Source organism: Lissotriton helveticus, chromosome 8 (assembly GCF_964261635.1).
Source record: "Lissotriton helveticus chromosome 8, aLisHel1.1, whole genome shotgun sequence".
In the NCBI taxonomy this organism is placed as follows: Eukaryota; Metazoa; Chordata; class Amphibia; order Caudata; family Salamandridae; genus Lissotriton; species Lissotriton helveticus.
In genome coordinates this window covers 1,388,258,429-1,388,274,565 of record NC_136069.1, presented here as the reverse complement: position 1 = coordinate 1,388,274,565, position 16,137 = coordinate 1,388,258,429, and the positions used below count along the sequence as shown (strand labels likewise).

Below are 16,137 nucleotides of genomic sequence, written 5' to 3'. Positions count from 1 at the left end.
CAACATGGAGCTTAAAGGTTTCACAGACAAATTTACCTGATGCTGACAACAGCATAAAGACATTTTCACCATTGTTAAAATATTTCAATATTCCTACGTATACATATGATTGTGATTTCAGCTCTAAGATCAGTCTTTGGTGAAACTGATCAACAACCGTTTGATTGAATCAGAACACTTTTAGGATTGGACCGAACTGTAGTTGAGAATCCCTTAAAATACTTAGTGAAAAGCAACTTAAGTTCCAAATCCCAAAAATCATCCAAGTAGACATTGAAGAATAGGTGGGCCACTCCATCTGTCTGCTGGATCTCTGGAATAGAATATTTTAAACTGCTCTCATCCTCTTGAAGGCAAACTGAATAAGGTACCCGTAGGTAGACCTGTTGCTAAAACGTAACTTTTTCTCGGCAATAATTGCAAATTTATTACTGACCAAAATGTGTTGACGGGAGAACCAATTCTATGTCATACATGTGTCTTTCCCTACATGTGTTTTATGTTTGTACTTTGGTACCTTTTCATTTAAATCTTTATTTTGGTACATTGTGGCCATAAAAGATACATAAAAACAACAGTACATATCACATTCATAATAGAGGAATGAAAGATTTACATGGTGTTGGATTGGGTTTGCAAGAAATACAATAAAATCCATAATTTAATTAAGAAGGCATATATAAAACATATACTTTGGTACCTGCTACTTAGTCACCGACTTGTAAAGCATTGTACCACATTTTCTCTTCTGTACCTTTCCAACTTCTCTTCATCACTGACACTCCCAGTGAGCAAGGACTTCCTTGCTAGGACTAATTTTTAATATAACTTCGGCAGATGCTCCATTAAACCTCTTCATTAAAAAATAAGGTGATGATTCAACCTCATTTGCATACAAAACTATTGATCCTCCTTTTTAATTACTGTTTGTTTAGGAGCTAACGTTATGCTTTCATTCTCCAAAAATCTATAATACTCCTATTCTTGTCAGTGTTCGTCTGTGCGGCACATCCATTTATTTTATGTACCGAAATGACATTTCTCATACAAAATTATCTGAAAATATCTTCATAATTTGACATTATTTTAGCATCCTCTTATGTAACTATAATTTCAAATTGAAGTTTTGGACATGTTTTTCAGTTACTGCTGGATGACAAATGCTTGTGCATAATTATTTCAATTTTTATTTAGAATCAACATGGTTTTAGTCCTAGCTCTGGCCAATGGAGATGGGTATCCGGCCACGACCATGTGAAATTGGTGGTCAAATTTGACTCCGAGCTTTATTTAACACCCCTGGTTGTTACGTTGGCTGATTATGTTTTACTTTCAAAACCTAAACAGCTCAAAAGATTTTATGGGACCCAGTTAAAAATAAGCTGGGGATGGTATTTTATATTTGTATGTATTACCTCCCTTGCACATCATTAAAACATTACCTCCCTTTGGAATCTATTACGTTTTCCTAATTTTTTCAGTCAACGTGTTTCTGTATGTATTGTGTGCCCTTTTGGGGCTTAGGCATTCATCAGGACTCGTCCTGACATATTGGGCTCCTACCATTCTTCCCCTAAATACTGCATATGATGATGGTGCTTGAATATACAGCACACCCATTCATGCACCTAGAGAATCTTGTGCTGCATGCTTTTAGGTTCGTGGGTTAATCCTTGACCTAAAATGAAGACTATAGATCCATATACCATTGTGGTTAAAAATGTTGTTTCCTTAACAATGTTATATCACAGCACATTATTCTTAAAATCACAGTGATAAAATTGGTTTGCTATATCATAATCACTTGAGGCTTCCAAGAGTGCATTTATTCACCCATAAGACTAGGGTCCCAATTTTATCCATTTGATTGCAAGAATTCCATTTTTAATTTTTTATTGAGTAGAGTTTTAAACGAAGTAGACATTCGACTCATAAAATCGTGATTAGAATCTAAACAAAATGCAAGAATTACATGATGCCCAAGTCAACGACTTGATTATTTTTTTCCAAAATATGTGACAGCTGTAACACCTACCTTTCCTGCCAGTAGTTTTGGTTTGGTGTACAGAGGTATTTTTCACAGCGCTATAAATTGGGCAGGTACAAATATATGAATATGTGTTGAGCTGTACAACTTGCATGCGTAAATTATGTTTACGTTCTTGCAAATGACATCAACACGCAGTTTTAGCAACACATAAACAGCTGGCTAACACGAACAGAGGGGTGCTACTACAGGGAAATAGCAATAAAGAGGCCGTTTGTGCCTGTATTTCATTTTTTTCTGTTTGGAATCATCAATACAAGACCAAGATTTATTAGCCCCAGTGTTAATGTTGACCTCATCCTCACCTTGGTCAATATTCACCTCAGGGCAATTAATCTTTTGTTCTCTGTAGGTCTATTCCTGTGTAATGTTAGATATAAATTACATAGATATCAAGCGCCATTCCTTAGCAGAACTCAAGATGTAATTGTTGGATGGGTGAGTTGTATATGCTGCACTGTGCTTTGTGACAGTCATCTACGGGCGTTTTGTTTAACCTCCATGTATGCATACGTGAATATAAAATATTTGTAGAATTTAAAACAGGGATTTTCCTTGATTAACACTTTTAGAAGTGTAGACTTTTAGTGTATTCGTGGGAGCACATTTCTGTCTTTTTAGGTGTGTGCATTATGTTTGCTCACGTGTTTATTAAAAGACTGTATCAATTTGAGTTAAGGAAGTTACAGAAAAGTAGCTGCAACATGTAGATTTAGAAGATTTCTAAAGATACAGTAAATAATCTGGTGCTCTGTGAAGCGTTGTGGAGCAGCTGGATACAAAGGCTAGAGGCCATATAGATATTAACGACTTTGTGTTACCTCTGCAGATAATGGAAGCATTTGGAAGCATTTAACCTACATGTCATACTGCATCCTCTGATGATTATGTTCTCTTCCACACAAGCCAGTGCTATTCAAGAAACCATTGCCCTTTTTTTTCAATTGCTCTGCTTTTAGAATTAAACTGAAAAGGATTATCGATAGAAGCAGCTCATGCCACCTAAGATATCAATATTAGACTTTTTAATGGAATTTAGCCCTGTATGTATAGTTTTTGAACTATGATGTGTTAATACGACTGCGCCTGTTTTCTTTTTCGCTGCAGATCTGGTGCCTTGGAAATGAGACACGCTTCCACATCAACAAAACAGTAGATGCAGCAATCCGATCTGTGGTGATTGGGGGTTTGTTCCCCGGCATTCAGTATCAAGTTGAGATTGCTGCAAGTACCAGTGCCGGTGTTGGTGTAAAAAGTGAACCGCAACCGATAATCATTGGTAAGCCACATATGACTTTTTTTTATATAGCTAATACAATCCCTTGTTTTCTAGATGGGAGTGTGGTACTGTTCAATCTCTAAAATCTTAGAAGAACATACCACTCTGCACAACCCAAAATTTAACTTCGGTCTTTAATCCAAAACCTCAGTTATATTCCTTTTTCTCCCCTCAGGTAATTCTTTGTGTTTTACAAATACTAACAAAATGTGTAGCTCACCAGGTGCCTAACTAGCTCTTCTGTGTGCATCCTAGCTTTTTGAATTGGAACCTTTTGCATGCCTTTTACTTGCTTTTGCTTTATGAATGTCAATTTAGTGTATTCCAAGACGAAAATGTGTGTATACTTATAAGCCGATGTTTGGAGAAAAATGTCAACATTTAAAAAATATCTTTAAAGGGGATCTTTGCGTGATAAATCGTGCAGAGATTTATTACTAATGTGAATAATTGTATGCTGGGGCAGTGCAGCTGTTAATGACATGTATTACCTGTGTGTAGGCATTCCAAATTGACAAAGCCTCGTGATGCACTGAGGTGATCACTGCTGGTATTCTTGGACATGGTGGTTACTTATTTAATCTTGTCTGCTGCGGTTACTATTACAACACTAATGACATCAGTAGCACCCGATGATTTTCCTTTAACATAAGTAGCTCTTATTACACAAAGGTTTTGATACCCAATGGTATCATTCAACTTTTCTGGCAGCTCCTGGACACGAATCGCAAAAAATTGTTCAGACTCGTTATTGCTGAGATCATATCTTAGCAAAGTGAACATTTACAACTATTGTCCTCTTCAAAAGATTGAAATGCACCCTAGGGTATGATGTACTTTTAAAATTTCCTGACATGTTACTATTCCCTCTAATCGCAAGGCTGTATACTAACCATTGCAGAATATACCCAGTATAGGATTGTATACTTTTGCATGTAAATGCTCCTTCCTCCTCACTCCACTAAAAATAGGGGTATTGCAAGCTTTTTTTTTGTTGAGTTTTGGTAACTGTTTTGCTTGGGTCTTCCAGCATTTTTCATACCCTTAGAAATGCGGCAAGACTGGGAAATTTATAGAAAATGTTTATAAATACCAAAAGAAAATTCAGATTTCTTTTGGGGGGGGCAATCACACCATTTCCATTGCCCACTGCTTTGGATATAACCATTTCTCCGACCTTTAGTGTCACATAGCTCTGCAGGAGCTCAATTTTATTGACGGCCACCATAGCATCACAAAGGGGCCATTCTCTCTAAAGACCTGTCTCTTAGCAATGATGTTGCCGTTTCCTTTGTTTCTTCAATTCTAAGTTGATTTGCTGATTCTCAGTTCAGATTCTTTGGGAAACAAATGGTAAGCTGCAGAATCTAAGTAGTTGACTAGAGATGTTCAAAATGAAATACAATTGTGAGTTGCACCAATATGCCTGTTTTCGTTTTTATAAAATGAGTTTTTGGTCCGTGTCCATAGAAAACGCGTTTTTTAAAATCATAGATAAAATATAATAATATATTGAAATTAACATTGTTAGAAATTATAATAAGCATCACTGGTTCCCTCCAACAAACGATCATGGCCTATTTTCCATTTATTACAAGTATTATGGGGTTTCGAAGCTCTTGCCTCACTTTCTGACTCTAACAAGATTCAAATGAAAATACCATTCTTTTCTTTTCTCTCAATTGTTCTTTCTGACTCCTGCGAAGGAAACAATTTACAAAGACATATCATTAGAATGCTGTTTGGAACAACTACCTGCATAGAGGACATTTCCTTCCCAAGTACCAGTACTATTCTTGTTTTTTTGTACCTTTCATCCACTGCCAGGACAGATCAGATGCCTTTCTGCATTTTATTTGCTGTGACTGATTTGATCAAATGTCACATGCAGGAGACCTTTGCCTTGCTGTCACAGTTGCAGATCAGGCAAGGCAGGGAACCATAAATCCAGGATGAATGGTCTTTTGACTTTACACAGTCTACACACTGCTGTGGCGAGTCTGAACGATGGCTCCTACATCATGCAACAAAGCACGCAGCCTTTAGGCCTCTCGACATTTTCAAAAGATATTTTTCTGAACAGTAAATGCATTTTCAATTATTTTCCTTAAAAGACTTACTATGCTCTTGACTACATTTCAAACATCTGCTTGTATATATGCGAGGTCGAATAATAAACACCAAACCTCTTGACTATGGAGTTCTCCAAGCTTTCTTTATAAAAGGCAATGACTAATAATAACAACACATTGTGGATTTATTGAAGTATGTCGTCAATATGCAGGGCCTTCATTATGGAAACTTTTAGCTGCACAAGGGCAAAATACATTTTATTGTTGCATCATCCACCATTTTTTATAATTTTCTGATCTGTATCTCGGTAGTTAATAGAAGCCTTCATACTTTCTACTCATCTTTATTACTGAGGCACGAGATGCGAGGGAAGAATGCTCTGGAATCTTGATGGTTTTATGTCAGAATATCAAGAGCAAACAATGCTTGGCTGCCAAGCTATTATATTGCGGCTAAAATACTGAATACCACTATATCATGAAAGATATATATATATGTATATATATTCAACATGGTGAAGGACTAAGAGCGACCCAATACTATCTCGGCAATAGACCATTATTACATCAACATACTAATTTGCTAATGAACATGTTTCAAGAATGCTTATACAACAATTATTGCTGATTCGACAACTGCATATATAATCAAATCAAGGGAACCACGATGGGAGCCTGCTTCTCCCTCAGCTACCTGTGTCTTCACATGGGTTGGTGGGAGAAGTGGGTTCTTTGAGCGGAGTTCTCCAAAGAATGGGATGATAATGTTGTAATCAGATTTTGCTACATTGATGGCCTTTTTGTTATTTGGAGGGGGTCCCAACAAAGTGCCAAGGACTTCATGAAATGCATTAATGTAAACAACTTAAATTAGCATTTTTCAGGTGAAGTTCGCAAAAATGTAAAACATTTTTGGGACCTGGAAATATTTGTAAAAGATAGCAAACTAGAAACTCAATTTTTTAGAAAAAGCAAAGCAGGAAACTCACTTCTAAGTGCATCCAGTTTTCAACCTCAACATTTAATAGCAAGCAATCCTTATGGCAAATTACTAAGCGCCAAGAGGAATTGCAGCTCACCAAAAATCATAATAGTTTGACAGAAGATATGACACAAAGATGTTTGCAATGAGAATACCATACCAAATTGATCAATACTGCTCGAAAAAAACTAAGTAACATATCTAGGAAACACATCTTGTTCAACCAAAAAAAGGAATAAACCCTACTCAGAAAATATGGCCAGGCTAATTACTGTCTACTGTAACAAACCAAAAAAAATAACTAAGGTAGTTAAGAAAAAATTGCTGTTGATTCTCTCCGATACAACCATAGGTAAGATGGTTCCAGCAAGACCCCAAATAACTTATTGAAGATCCACTTCCATGAGAGACAGCCTGGTGTGATCTAGTCCTGAAATGAGAATAACAAGATGACAGGTACCAATGGCTTCCTCAAATGTTACAGATGCCGGGCCTGCACCATAGGGAAAAATACAAAGGAATATTGCTCTACCTTTGCACTTAATCCAGAACTAAATATGCTGAAATCTACTGGGACAGCCGTTGAAAAACTAGGACTTTCCCGGCAACTCCGGAACGCCTGGTCACCGTACCTATACCATACACTACATGGGTATCCAAGTTCAAATTAACAACCAATCAAAGATAGATGAGTAACCCCTACTGCACATGGTGTTCCATCTGTATGCAACTGTTCAGAGAAAAGCAAGTTCCTCAAAATACTCTACTTCTGTTATATAACCAATGCCCTACTGTTAGAAATGGGGTCTCTAGTTGACAGTGGTTTGCACCCTGTCCAAGTAAGGACCCTCACTCTAGCCAGAGTAAGGGAGTCACACAGCTAAGATAACCCCTGCTCACCACCTTGATAGCCTGGCACAAGCAGTCAGACTTATCTCAGAGTCAATATGTAAAGCATTTGTACATACACACAGTAGCACAGTGAAAATACTACAGAGGAAGTCCACACCAACTTAGATAAATAGCCAATATTTATCTAAATAAAACAAGACTAAAACAACTAAAATCCAACATACACAAGTCAAGCTATTTAAAAAGATTAAGAAAGCTTAGTCCATAGAATTCAATGGATGCGTCGTTTTATCACAAACTACCTTAGATGTGTCAAAAAAACTCAAAGATTGTGCCAGATGCAGGGGAGGTGAGGCACCAGAAAAGTAAAGCAGTGCATTGGCTCCTTACTCCACAGGGGAGGTGATGCATCAGTTCCTTACTGCCAGGGAAGGTGATGCGTTGGTTCCTTATTGTTAGGCAGGGGAGGTGGTGTGTCGATTCCTTACTGTCCGGGGAGGTGATGCATCAATTCTTTACTGGAAGGGGAGGTGAGGCATAGATTTCCAAACACGCAGCCTCAGTTCCTAATTGGTGGTGTGGCATCGATGTAGTATCGGCATCAAGGGTCAATGCGGCAAAGCAGTTGCTGCATCAATTTTCCAGTCGCAAAGCCAGTGCAGTGTCGATTTCACAGCCACCAATCAGGTGCTGAAAAGGAGTTGGAGCAGGTGTCATGGACATTGGTGACACAGTGCTCACTATACAGGATTTGATTTATAAATTTGATTTGATTTATAAATTTATAGAGCGCACAAATGCCCTAGGGCGTCTTGGCCCTGCGTTAAGTGCACTAAGCCTGGGGCTGTCCGAGATGGAATTCAAGCTATGCTGAGAAGAGCCAGGTTTTTACGGTCTTTCTGAATAGTAGCAGCGAAGCAACATGCTGCAGTGATTTTTCTAACGTGCTACGACAGCGAGCTGGGGCCTGTTACAATTCCTAGGGCCTAGGAACTGGATTTTGCACCACTTAGCAAGTCAGTAGGAGAGATGGCCTTGAGACTTCTCAACAGAAGACAATCACTCACATGCCCTTGGAGAACCTTGGAAGCAAGGTCTAGAAAGCAAAGTCCAGTCCTTTCAATCCCAGGACAAAAGCAGCAAGCAACAGGGCCGCACAACAAAGCAACAGGCAGTCCCTCCTACAGCATCCAGCTTTTCTTCCTGGCAGAATATCCTCGGTCTAGAAGTGTTCTGATTTTGGGGTGTCAGAGGTCCCCTTTCTGCCTTTGGAATAGGCAAACTTCAAAGGAAAGCTTTTGTAGTGCACAAGACCCTGCCTTTCTTGGACCTGGCTCCAGACACACTGTGGGGGAAGACAGCTTTGTGGCAGGACAGGTACAGCCCTATTCAGGTGTCAGTGACAACTCCTCCCACCATTCTAGCTAATGGACCATCAGGATATGCAAGGCACACCTCAATGACCTTTGTATGACTGTTTAAAGGGAATGCACAAGAGTCCAACTGCCAGCCAACCCAAGACATATATTCTACAGACAGGCAGAGGCACAGAATGGTTAAGCAAGAAAAATGCCCACTTTCTAAAAGTGGCATTTTCAAACATGCAATTTAAAACCAACACCCTCAAAAGATGTATTTTAAATGGTGAGTTCAGAGACACCAAAGTACAGATCTCCATCTGCTCCCAATGGGAAATTATTCTTAAAAGATATTTCAAAGTTATCCCTACGTTACCCAGTAGCGAAAAATGAAATTAGCAGTATTTCACTATTAGGACATGTAAACACACCAGTACATGTCCTACCTATTAAATACACTGCACCCTGCCCATTGGGCTGCTATGGCTGTACCTTAGGGGTGACTTACATGTAGTAAAAGGAAAGGTGAGTGCTCTTGCCAGGCCGAAATAGCAGTTTAAAACTGCACATACAGACACTGCAGTGGCAAGTCTGAGACATGTTTGCAGGGCTAGGGTGTTACAATCAGTGCTGCAGGCCCGCAAGTAGCATTTGATTTACAGGCCCTGGGCACACCTGGTGTACTTTACTAGACACTTAATAGTAAATCAAATATGCCAATCATGGTTAAACCAATCACCAATACAATTTACACAGGAAGCACTCACTCTTTAGCACTGGTCAGCAGTGGTAAAATGCCCAGAGTCATAAAATAAGCAAAAAAGAAATGCAGCACCCAGTAAAAACACAGGAGGTCAGAAGCAGCCTTTACAAGTATCAAACTCCTCACAGTCACCAAGCCTACATTGAGAAATAAAGTGGATATGAGTAGAAAAGTGGGTACTGTAAAAGTGGAGAGAGTTTACTCTGTACCACACTGTTTGCAGACAGTGAACCTCTCATGAGCCATACACCAGAGTATTGAAGAATATATTTTAAGAATAGTATTCACTCTATGCAAAACGTTGCCAAAGAAGACACTATACATAAAACAAAACCAATGTTTGAACTTGCTAAAGGCTATACTACTTCCACTCTTCATACTGTGGTAAAACCTTTTCAAATACCCTATCTTCTGAAGCTAATCACACACATTTACTTAGATTAGTACCTGATGCGCACTTTCTTCTGTAGAAATTGTCATGTTGAGAGGATTGTGTCTAAATACTCAGTGGCTGAATACGATTTTGGCAGTGTGGGAGCGGGGTGGCACATCACCGCCACACATTACCAAAGTCTACCTCAGGGCCAGCCGCCAGATTAGGAGTTTCCTCCTGGTCTGGCAGGCGGTCTTTAAGCATTAGCGCGGCAGGAACAGCAAAGCAAATTCTTGCATGGCATAGACTGTTGAGTCCATGCCATGCAGGAGCTAGGCATGCATGCAGACAGGGGGGCACCATGTGCCTCCTGCATGCATCCCCATGTCATGAGACACTAGGGGGCCCTGTAGGGTCCTCTTAGTTTCTTCACCAACAGTTTCGTAGCGTGAACATCTGATGTTCACGCTATGAAACTGTCAAGCATATTGTGGCCTCACACCCAGGCGCCACCCCAGGGAATGTGGTTTCTTGGTGGTTGAAGCCGTGCCATGGAGATCTGACCGCATTAGTTGGAAAATGGTTGAACCACTAGTGCAGTGCTCCCCAACCACTGCCGCATCTCCACCATGGGTTCGGTGACCCCTTAGTATCTATCTACTAGGTATGATCTTTGCCCTGTTGGTGACTCTTTATGCAAAATGGAAAAACGTTTGTACAACATACTGGACACAAGTCATCAACAGTCACCTGCATACAGAGTTACTCCTTGTGGGGAAGTGTGGCTCACTGGTTAGAAGCGGCAGACCCTGAAGCAGAGATCGGCCCGGTACCAGGGTTCAATTCTCGACGCGGCAGGGTCTTGGGTCAATGTCCGCGGACTTGATAATTCTCGCCGAGGTGCCTATGCTAACCATGGGTCCCACTCTGCAACTCTGGGCAATAGCTTGCTAAATCTCCACAAGGGCCCCATCAGCGCCGGGGATGCCTGGTTTCACCTTGGAGGTGCCCAGGAGGGACCATCTCACAGGGAAAGCCAGGACGGGTTCCCCATCGGTATACAGCGCCGGGACACTCCGAGATGGAGTAACAGTGCGCTTTACAAGTATACTTACTTACTTACTTACTTACTCCTGAATACAAATATTTATAATGTGTTCAATACCTCTATACATGCACGATGCATTAGGAGCACATGTGTTTTGTAAACACAACCATTAGCTGGACCCAGGCTGTACAACATTAGGTAGAGAAGTAATATAGTTGTTACCTGCCACTATTCTAAACTACAAAACAAACACACTCATTGCATGATGCCATTGGTGATGTCATTTGAGATGTTATCAGTGATGTCATAAATTATGTCATAGAATGTGTCATGAGTGATCTAATGTGTCAGGTCATTAGCAGTTCATGGCGGGGGCACAGATTATCGTTAGTCTCTATATAGTCTGCTAACTTAAACTGGTGAATTTCTAGGTATTTTGTTTTAGTTCAAAATGGTATGCTGACACTGCCATTTTCACCTAACTATAAAACCACCTTAATCTTTATTTTCTTCTGTGAATATATATATTACATTTTAGTATATCATTAAGATATATATTAGAATCTCCATATTCTAGTTGAAAACCATTCAGATTTAAGGTGTATGCTGTTACTGGCCTGAACATCTTGGCTGTTCATTCATTCAAAATCTTTATTCGATTGTAGATTTTACAATCATAAAAGTTCATTTTAAAAAACACACAATTAAAAACGGTTACACACAATTCATTTTCAAAGGCAAAAAATGACACAGTAAACAGTACAATATATCAGACAATAAAAGTATGGGCAATATATGGTTAAAAATATAAATAACTGTAAACTTAAAAAGCACCAGCACAATTTTACAGCATGGTTAGCCATCCATGCTTTTCCTAAAGCAGATGGCTTTTTTTTAAAAATTACAAATAAACAAAGTACAGTCAATATTCAGTAGTTGTAAGTAATAAAGTGCGGGTTTAATTTGTGTGAAGCTCATTTTTTTAAGGCACGGTTTAAGGTATAATTTCCGTGGAGTGGAGTAATAAGGGCAAATAAAAAGGAAGTGTGCCAGATCTTGAGGAGACTTTCCGTCGCAGCCACAAGCTGGCAACACTTCGCCCCGCTGAGCGCCACTTGGGAATGCCAATAGGAGGTGATAGAGGTCAAAGCGGAACCTTGTTAGCAGAAACCGATCATAGCTAGACATAGGCCATGTCAGGTAAGGTTCTATTTGCAAGCATGTTTTTAACAATAGATGTTTCCTAATACTGACCTTCTGTATCTCAACCTCTTCTCTGTCGGTACATCTTAACAGAACTAAGGCATTCTTGACCAGGTTCACATCCGATTTTCTAATTGTATTTGGGGCATAAAACAGATCATGTCGGCCAATTGCCGTTAGGCTGTCCTTTATGTACTTTACCCACGGTACCTTAAATCTCCCATCTAGCTGTAAAGCTTCTTTCAGTAGGGCATGTGTTAATGGAATTTCATTGTTTAGCCAACATTTCAGCCAACATGTGATTGGGCTTACTGCTATTCTGTCACCTAGATAGGGGACCCCCAACTCCTCATGTACTGAGTAATTCCCAATACCCCTGGGTAGTCTTAGGATCTTTTTTAGGAAGTTATTTTCTGCGACCTCTAGGTCTTTAACCTTGCGATAGCCCCAGAGCTCGCTCCCATAACAGGCAACAGCAACGCTTTTTGCCTGGTACAATTTAAGCGATGCGGCCAACGGGCAATTGCCGATTTTTTTTGCAAAGCCAAGGATGGCCGCATTGACCCTTGTAGTTTCTCCCTTCTTTTTGGAGACTGCTGGGCCCCATGATAACTTATGGTCTATCAGGACCCCGAGGTAAGAGAAGGAGTTGGTTGATGGAATTTTTTCCCCATTTATACTGAAATGGCCAGGTTTCAGAATGCCCTTACCTGCCTTCATGACGAAGGACTTGGAGTTATTTATACTTAAACCACGTGACTCCATAAATTTGTGGAAGGAATTTAATAGTTTCTGGAGACCGATTGCTGTTCTGGAAATAAGAACAGCGTCATCGGCGTAGAGTAATACAGGTACCCCTTTGCGCTCGACTAAGGGGTAATCTGCTTCTACAAGTAAGAGAGATTCCTCCAATTCATTAATATACAGGTTAAATAAAAAAGGGGCCAAGATACAACCATGTCGGACACCCCGATTTATTTTAAATTCATCCGTTACATTAAGGTCTTGAGAGTAACGGACATTCGCCCTTGTGTCTGTATGCAGATCAGCGAGAAAATTAACAAGGTTCCTCTCTACGCCCATTCTCAGCAAAGTGGCCCATAATAGGCTTCTGTCTACGCAGTCGAAAGCGGACGACAGATCCATAAAGGCCATGTAGACAGTGCCTTGTCTCGCCAATGTATACTTGCTTAGAATAAGGTATAGGTTCAGACACTGCGTAATGGTCGAGTGATCTGGTCTAAACCCGTATTGTATGGGTGAAAGGATTTTATTTTCTTTAGCCCAGATAGATAACCTGTTAAGAATTACACCCCCTACCACTTTAACTACTGAATTCAGTAAAGAAATTGGCCTGTAACATAACGGGCTACTGCGATCGCCCTTCTTAAAAATGGGGACTATAGTCGAGAGACCCCAAGTTCTTGGGCAACCAGTTGTCACCGCTGCATTTATTACAGCCGTGAGAACCGGGGCCCAAAACGGGATACTAGACTTAAACAGGTCCGGCGGCAATCCGTCCGGACCCGGGGCCTTGTTGGTGGTTAGACCCTGTATTCCCCTAACGGTCTCTTGTACTGTGAAACACAGTGGAATCGCAGTTGGAATTAAAAGGTCGGAGACTTCCCGTTGCTCATTGCTCTTAAAAATTGTACTGAAATGGGACACCCACTCCCCCTCTGGGATGTTTGTTCCAATAGCTGTGTCATTAGGGTTTTCAAACATAGGTTTATTAATTATTTGCCAAAACTTACTGCTATTCCCCAACACGGATGGGTCTAAGAGGGATTCAATAACGTTTGCCTTAATTTCCTTTTTTCTAGTGGCTATTACTTTCCTGTAGGCCGTGCGAAGATTTTTTATCAGTTCACGATCTCTTGGTTTAGTTTTTAATGCAAGTTTCAGATCCCTGCTTGCCTTTGAGCAGTTATGATCAAACCATTTAGAATTATTCTCACTATGTCCCTTTGTTGGCGCTGTGAGCATGGAACCAATTTTAGCGACCAGCCCCTCGAACCTAAACAAAATGTTCGAGGGGATTGAGTCAGATGAAAGACAAACGGACAGCTCCGCTTCACATGCGCTGGTTATATTAGTATACAAGGTGTCTTGATTTACCATTGACCATTTAATGCGACGCCTGCCATTTACGCACCTTAACGTGCCATGATCGAAACGTGACTGACGTTTAGCAATAAATGGTCCACCCAAGTTTATAACAAGGGGATTATGATCGCTGTATATACTAGTGAGAATAGAAAAATGCAAGACCCATTGAACAGCATCTGAAGATATTAATATGTGATCAATAAAGGAACCCTGCCCATGCCCTTTAAAGGTTGGGGTGTCAAAGATTTTTATATCGGGGACCAACGACATAGCTACAATCAAATTGTGCTCGTTCGTTAGATCGTTTAGGTTCTTACCCCCCCTACTATGGGAGAAGTGAAAACCTTCCTCATTATGACACCCTAAAAACCCCATTGGCGTGCTAGCTGGGTTACCACATGGTTGAACATTAAAATCACCTGCTATCAACAAATGCCGTGATACATTGTAAACATTTTTGCTCAGAATATCATTTAAAGAGGCAATATTGCAAGTTTCATTATTACTATTAGCATTGTAAAAATTAACCAGTGTCATCACAATCTTCCCATTTTTTAAATCAATCTTCTGTAAATTCAGATTTACACTATGGTAGTTGCTTATGTTACATTGCAGATCTTGGCTAATGAAGATGGCCAAGCCACCCTTGGCTCTACCCCTGGTCGAGGCAACTGCTGGGATAATGAAGCTTAAGAAACCCTCCATATGAACATTATTTTCCTCTATCCAGGTCTCGTGGAGACACACAATACTAAATTTTCTGATAAATGATAGCCATACTGGGTCTCGTAGCTTATTTGCCAAACCTGCAATGTTCCAGGAAATTAATTTTGCACTGTCATTGAGGGCAGGACAAGTAACAGACTCTCTAATTGATTGTGAGGATGTTGAAATAGGCGACATTGCGCCTGCCACCACCGGGCCCACAATACACTCTGCATCTGACTCCCGAAACTCAGATGTATCGCTAGTAACTAGCCTTATATCTGATGGGGGTGTGGCTGTTGGTGACATAACATTAGAATGAATAAAGATAACATTTTCAGTTTCAGCTCTTGTGCACCCACACATCTTATTTTGTCACTTAAAGCCCATGTAAATGGCCACATACCCGCACCATGTGACCAAAATGCCTAGTGAAGTGGCCCACTCCTTTCTTAAATGCACATCTACACATCTCTCTCCCATCCCTCATTATCTGAATTGCCTGCTCCACTTTGAAAAATTGTTGCTCCTCAATCAAATTGTCAAATTCACCACTTCATATATGTAGTTAATTCTATCTTCCAGTACCTAGCGAGGTCTTCTTAATTGTTAACCAGCTCCTCTCCTTAAGACGAATTTCTTAATCCCATGGTTTGTGTGACATTTGCCCAATTTAATGCCCCTTCTTATACTTTAGTATCACTTTGATTCTAATGAAAGGCTCATCTTTTCATTATCATTTATCCTACTCTTCACTAGAGGAGAGACTGAAAACAAACCATTTGCAGGAGCACCTAGGGACAGAAATTGGTCATTTGGTAAAATTAGATCTGTAATTTACAAAGTAACAGGTCAATTTGTGTTTATTCCCCTTACATTAAACATCCTTAAATCGCATTTTGTTTTTTCTAATGATTGCTAGAATTCCCAACCAGTGAATATGGAAAGTGAGTACCTCAGTAATGAATATATGAAAAGGAAACTAATACATTGACAGCAAAAGGCCACTTGCACCTTGGAGAGCAGTTACCTTTTCCATGTAATTATACTCAAGAAGGCCTCTAATTGTTTCTTTAATTATCTAGAATCTCTGCCTCAACAATCTTCTCTGCAGCTTTTAGCTTTATAGCTATTACCAATTGAATGAAAAGTGATTACAAAAGCTTGCTCTGTGCATTTTTAATTACTTCGCTTAAGGTCTTTATTGCCAACAAAGCACAAAACAAAACGCTAAGTTATCTGTGAGTATCATATTTCCTGTAGGATTGTTGATGCATTTTTTATTTTTGTAATTAAGCCCCCTAAGAGCAATTATTACTTTGAGCTCGTGGCCATGTTTATGGTGT

At 39.9% G+C, this 16,137-nt stretch overlaps 1 protein-coding gene across 1 annotated transcript in view; it reads left to right on the top strand.

The window, feature by feature from the left end:
- Positions 1-16,137, top strand: part of ROBO2 (roundabout guidance receptor 2) — an 803,551-nt gene that overhangs the window by 697,508 nt on the left and 89,906 nt on the right. Inside the window, exon 16 of the mRNA XM_078658968.1 lies at positions 3,155-3,326. Within this exon, the coding sequence (XP_078515094.1) occupies positions 3,155-3,326 (172 nt within the window). The remainder of the gene's footprint in view (positions 1-3,154; positions 3,327-16,137) is intronic.